This window comes from Dendropsophus ebraccatus, chromosome 12 (assembly GCF_027789765.1).
Source record: "Dendropsophus ebraccatus isolate aDenEbr1 chromosome 12, aDenEbr1.pat, whole genome shotgun sequence".
Classification (NCBI taxonomy): Eukaryota; Metazoa; Chordata; class Amphibia; order Anura; family Hylidae; genus Dendropsophus; species Dendropsophus ebraccatus.
This window is the reverse complement of record NC_091465.1, coordinates 71,972,825-71,979,106: the sequence shown is the minus strand read 5'-3', so window position 1 is coordinate 71,979,106 and position 6,282 is coordinate 71,972,825. Positions and strand designations below refer to the sequence as shown.

General features: G+C 41.3%; 1 protein-coding gene across 1 annotated transcript; it reads left to right on the top strand.

Annotated features, from left to right (window-relative positions):
* The first annotated feature begins 685 nt into the window (after nucleotides 1-685).
* APOE (apolipoprotein E) lies at nucleotides 686-6,065 on the top strand. The gene is made up of 3 exons (XM_069948097.1): nucleotides 686-773; nucleotides 967-1,117; nucleotides 4,663-6,065. Exons 1-3 carry the CDS (start codon nucleotides 722-724, stop codon nucleotides 5,291-5,293), a joined length of 834 nt encoding a protein of 277 aa, XP_069804198.1. The 5' UTR covers nucleotides 686-721; the 3' UTR covers nucleotides 5,294-6,065.
* The last annotated feature ends 217 nt before the right edge of the window (nucleotides 6,066-6,282 follow it).

Here is a 6,282-nt window from a genome sequence, read left to right as displayed (position 1 = left end):
CCACAGTGATGCCCAGTATCTCACAGCCTCCTCTGTTATACTGGTAATAGGGCTCTGGTCCATGGTGGGTTCTCCTCTGGATCCTCATACTCATGGTGGCCATTGCTGTGGATGACCAATGAATAATGTAACCTAATATTATAGGGTCCCTGTAGCATCAATGATTAGGGGGATAGAGCGCTCTTCCATTCCCATCACTGGAATTTGCAAGAATATGAGTTAAGAAATTTTAGGCATTGAATAATTTGGCTTTAGGTTGGGATATGTTGTGTATATACCTACCAGCTGATTATGACTTACTGCATGGATTCATCACTTCCCATTCTGTCACTTTCCAGCTATCTTAGGGTTAACCTTGCCCCGAGTCTAGATTGCTCATTAGACTTCGCCCCCTCCAACCTAATGCTGATCATGTGTTTGCCTCCAGCTTCAAGGTGCAAGAGTGCAACCCTTACAACTCACAGCCGGCAGCTTATATAAAGGGAGACAGAGGAGGGATAGCAGTTACTACTGAGAAGGTGAGTGAGATGAATGGTGGTGATGGGGGGGGGGGGTAGTGAAGGGAAGAAATAGACGCCTACAGCTGGATATCAATAGACCAAGATAAATGTGTTTAACCTAAAAGAAGGGACTTTTTCAACTTCTATATGTTGGGGGAAACTGTATAGGTTCTTTTTTTTATCTCTTAGCATTCAATATCTATTTTCTTCTCTAGGATCCTATGAGAACCATGAATTGGACTATTCTGCTGTTGACCATTGGGCTCCTGGCAGGTAATTTATTTTACTGTATTCCATAAGGAAATGAAAGACTAGATAATAATGATTGGCCTATGGCTTATGGGGTATACAGATGGTGGTATTATTGAGTAGTACAGTGATAGCACCATTGGCACTAGTACTGGAGCCATTCCTTTGACCCAACATGTTATCATCATGCTCAGCATCACTGATCTTTTTCCCGCAGGAGCCCAGGCCCGGTCACTCTTCAAAGACGCACCAAGAAACAAATGGGAGTCTGCCCTGGACAGTTTTTGGCAGACGCTGAACAAAGTGGAGGAGGCCGCAGACGAAGCCACTTTAAGGATGAGAGATTCTCAGATCGGAAAGGAACTTGAGTGAGTAGAATGATGAGCAAGAGTTGGGGTCATGGTGTAGGAGTTACTTTTGATACGTAGGTGCACTTGGCTGTAGCTTCTCCAGATATAGCAATGTGATAACCCGGGTATGGATAGGGCTGTATCACCCTAGAAATATGTGCAACCATTTACATCATCACAGCTACTATGGATAGAATAGAAGTATTATAATCACTGTTCTCCGTAGAGATCTGGTATTAGGAATAGAATTAAGTGCACCTTGAGCATGCTTGAGTCCGATTATCTGGCATTTGAATACTGGTGGCTGAAGAAGTTGGATGCAGCCCTAGAGAGTCCTGGAAAACATGGATACCCCCTAAATAATTAGACAAATGTATTTTAATTTAATTACTTTAAAGGAGAAGTCCGGCGAAAATTTTTATTTAGGTATTGTATTGCCCCCAAAAGTTATACAAATCCCCAATAAACACTTATTACGGGAAATGCTTATAAAGTGCTATTTTTCCTGCACTTACTACTGCATCAAGGCTTCACTTCCTGGATAACATGGGGATGTCACTTCTTGGATAACATGGTGATGTCACGACCCGACGCCCAGAGCTGTGCGGGCTGTGGCTGCTGGAGAGGATGATGGCAGGGGAACACTGAGGGACACAGGACACCGGAGGGACACTGACGATCCCCTCTGCCATCATCCTCTCCAGCAGGCACAGTCCGCACAGCTCTGGGCGTCGGGTCGTGACATCACCATGTTATCCAGGAAGTGACATCATCATGTTATCCAGGAAGTGAAGCCTTGATGCAGTAGTAAGTGCAGGGAAAAAAGCCCTTTATAAGCATTGGGGATTTGTATAACTTTTGGAGGGCAATACAATACTTTATTAAAAATTTTGACCAGACTACTCCTTTAAATACATTTTTTTTAAGCTCCCATACATCATAACACAATTAGGGCTGTGTTGACATTTTAAATATAAATATTTGTAGGGATAGAAATTTACCTGTGTTTGTCACTGACTAATTTTGTTAAATTAAAAAAAAAAAATTGACCCCGATTTACTAAAACCACCTGAAACAAAAACTTGCCCATAGCAACCAATCACAACTAGTTGCTGTGGGTAAATAATTATATTAAATCTTGTTCTTTATTCCTTTAAAAGTTTTATGGAACTGCCAAAGGTCTATTTTTTTCTGAAATAGCGCCACTCTTGTGTATGGGTTGTGATAGGTATTGCAGCTCATCCTGATATAAAGTAAGTAACACTGAGCTCCCATACCAGGTACAGCTAATGGACAAGGCTAAAGGCTAAACAAATATCAGGCCCTGGTTTCTAATCCTGTACTTCAACCCTTTACGATGTAGGGCAATTGTATTTTTGTGCCTATGGCAAGCAGTCTCATTGTACCAAAACAGTTTGACATGATATTGTCACCCCCCCCCCCCCCTCCCGATACAATATGTGTTGCTCTCTGCATTTCATATATATCTGTATACACTTCTATGTGTCTTCTTTCTGCTCAAAATTTCTTTATTTCATCAGTAGACAGTGTCACCTAGGCGGGGCTTCCCAGCAATTGGGTCCTGGGGACAGGGGGACCCAATTGTTGTGAAGTCCCGCCTAGGTGACACTGGACACTACACAGAACTGCACATAGACTAAGGGGGTGGCAGTATAACTTTTAGAAAAGAAAGCTAAGTTCTATTTGGTTGCTATGGGCTACAAAACAAAATTTCTTTTCGACACTGGTGAGATTTATGGCGCTGTCTTTTAGTAAGATTCCCTGAACAACCAATCACAGGTCAGATTTCATTGTACAAGAGCAAGATGAGAAATGAAAGCTGAGCTGTGATTGGTTGCTATGGGCAACTGGGTAAACCTCCCCAACGTTTCCTAAATCTGCCCATAGTTTTTGTTGCTATGTTATTATTTTTTTATATAAATGTTTCATGTAATTTCACGTCTCCTCTCTGCCGTACAGACGCTGCAGCTGTCACCAGGTGTAGCAGTTTATTAGCTGCCGCTCTCAACATTGCGATGAGAGTCTTGTCGGAATGACCAGGACAGGACGGGGCATGTAGACCTGGGTGACATACTATGTGTCTGTGACAGTAGCCTGGAGACAAGTAATAAAGTATGTAGAGTATGATCACTGGTGGCAGCTCCTGAAGCATCTGTCAGCACCTGCTTATCTTAGCTCCTCCTAATATGACCACTTTCCTTTATCAGATTAGATTACTGTCATCCATCATATAATATATATAGGACCTTCTTCAGTGGAGTGGTGGATTGGTCCCATGATGGACACCAGTGGCCTATAACAGGGACTGCTGGCTTCTCAAATGACATATTTTCTTTTACTTTATACCACTGTAATCTGAACCACTTTTTCCAACAAAATTGAAAAAAAACTTTGATGAATCGGCACAGATGTGAACACAACTCAAAAGTAGGGCTAAAAAGTATTCAATAGTAAAATGGCTGTTGACGTGTTTTCATTTCATGGCCGTCATTTCTATAGGTATAAAAATTAGGTGCGCTGTTTTTTGGCAGGGTTTTTTGTAAACATATTTCTTGGGCTCTATTCCACTGGACGGTTATCGGTCAGATTATTGTTAAATCGTTTGAATCTAAACGATAATCGTACGGTTGAAATGCAGTTAACGATTAACGACCGAACGAGAAATTGTCGATCGCTTTATAAGACCTGGACCTATTTTTATCGTTGCTCGTTGGCAAAACGTTCGCATTGAATAAGACGTCGTTCGGTCGTTTGCAGTAGATACGAACGCAGTAGCGAAGAAATAGCGAAGAAAAAACAGCTATGTGCCAGAAACAACCCAAAAAGTTGACTAACTCAACATTATCGAATAATTGAACTTTAGACATTTTTGTAAAGTTTTGTCTGTATAAAATAATAAGAAAAGTGGTAGATAAAAAAAGGTACTCAAATAAGTTGGAGTGACTTGTGTGACTCTGACGCATAGAAATATTTTGTAATGGTTTTACTGTAAAGCACATTTTATTCTGGCTGCTAACAGTGTGCGCGGGGGTTGTTATCTGCCTGCAGGAAAATAAAGTGTATTCCTCAGACTCAGCAATTCATCAGCAGGAACATGGAATGTAACCAAACATCAAACGTTGGGACATGTTCAAAGCGTCTTTCATGACTGACACTGACCTTAAAGTGTGCCTGTCTTTTTAAAAAAATCATTTACATCCTAGAGATATGTAAAAAGATTTGATCAGTTCGGGTCTGGGTGTTCAGTCCCGTGCTAATTGCTAGAACCAGAGGGAAGAGGCGTGTGGCTAAGCGCTTCTTTTGCCGTCTCCCTGTCTTACTGAAGGAGATGGTTTCATGAACTTTGATAGAAGTCAGAGTAGTAATTTTCTTAAGAAACAGCTATTTGTGAATCAGCCCTTAAGAAGCATACAGTAGTGGCTTCAAATGAGGTTGTCCTCATTGGGGTTGACCTTACTCCAATTATAGAGCCAGTACTAGTCTACTTTGGTCATACTTAGAACAGCTGTTACTAACACGTCCATGCTTTTTTTCTTTTTTAGTGGACTTATCAAAGAAACTATGGAGGAACTGAGCAATTATGCAGATGACTTAAAGAGTAAGGTCGGCCCCATGGCCCAGGATGCTCAGCAACGTTTCAACGATGAGGTCTCTGCTCTGGCCGATAAACTTAAAAATGACATGGAAGACACAAAGTCTCGGGCCATCCAGTACTCTGGAGACCTGCGCTCCATGTTTGATCAGAACATTGAAGACGTTCAGGGAAAAGTCAGTATGTACATGAAGAAGCTAAAGAAACGTCTTGCAAAAGACAGCGAAGATCTTAAGCAAAAGCTGGGCGAATACGGAGAGGGCCTCAGCAAGAACACTCAGGAAAAAGTAGAAAATCTCCGTAAAAATCTTGAACCCTACGTGACCAACCTGAAGAAAAAGGGAGAAGAACGTCTTAAGTCTCTGAAAGATGCCATGGATGAACAAGGGAAACAACTGAGGGATAGATTTGCTTCAGTGGCAAAAGATGTGCAGAACAAAGTCAAGAAAATGGCCTCTGATGTCAAGGCCAGTGTAGACAAGGTGTCAGACACGATGAAAAAGTGGTTCAACCCATCCATAGACAACCTCCGTAACCAGCTTCAAAACCTGGCCAAGAGTCTGCAGAACAAGAAGCAATAAGACGTTGACCAATATCCCCGATCATGACCCACCACACTTTCCATAGCTTTACAAGTGTAACAGTTCTGCAGATGGCTGCTAATCCTGGAAAAAAGCTTGCAGCTTGCATTAAATTGTAGCTTTAAGGCCCAACATTTACCAGCAAACCCATCACATTTTGATATCATCATGGACGATGCTATGGATAAGCAAAATAGTTTTAAGGTCGGTCTGGACCTGGAGACCTTGGAGGTCAGAGTCAGTTGTCCTTCAACACAAGGAACTGAAGATATTTGATGGACATATTAGGATGGATCTTAAATCCAGACATTACATTCATACTGTGCACATCTATATTTCTACAAAACTTTTCTACTAGTCCAATGTCTTGGTGCCTGAGGGAATAAGGGAACTTCTGTCACTCCATCTAGGTGCCTGCAGGCAATAGCAACGGTCAGTTCTGCAAACACCAGGGGCTAACTTACTCATCCTCACGATAGTCCCCCATCCTCATAAGACTACTGTTGTATCATGTTTCAAGCTGCATCTAACTGCTATATGTTCTGAATATCAGGACTTCACCATATCCAAAGAGTATTTCTAATGCCTTATCGTTATTAACTTTGTCTCTTTATATTGTTGTATGTGTTTTTGTAATATCTTCTTATGTCTCCTCCTCTCCTTTGTCTACAGGAGGCCATGCATAAACTGTCTGTCAGCTCTGCAATATAAATATATATATATTTTGTCAATTGTGATCAATATTTTTGAAATAAAAGTAATGGCTGACATATTCTGTGTGTGAACCAGACCTTCTTGTAAACAATCTGTTCCTTTACATTAAAAGGAGGGTCAGGATATAACATTGGATAGGATAACCTATGGTCAAACCATCTATGAACGATCGGAGCGGGTTCCAGCAATCTTACAGTTGAAGGATTTTATCAAGGGTGGTGGGTTAAAATTTTTTAATTCCACCGCACCATGACCACTTTTTATCACCATAGTGT

What these genes read in the sequence shown, in the direction of transcription:
- APOE (XM_069948097.1), top strand. Translation starts at nt 722, where the DNA reads ATGAGAACCATGAATTGGACTATTCTGCTGTTGACCATTGGGCTCCTG. An exon ending in GACCATTGGGCTCCTGGCAG is followed by an intron (nt 774 to 966) that starts GTAATTTATTTT and finishes TTTTTCCCGCAG; the next exon opens with GAGCCCAGGCCCGGTCACTC. An exon ending in CAGATCGGAAAGGAACTTGA is followed by an intron (nt 1,118 to 4,662) that starts GTGAGTAGAATG and finishes TTTCTTTTTTAG; the next exon opens with TGGACTTATCAAAGAAACTA.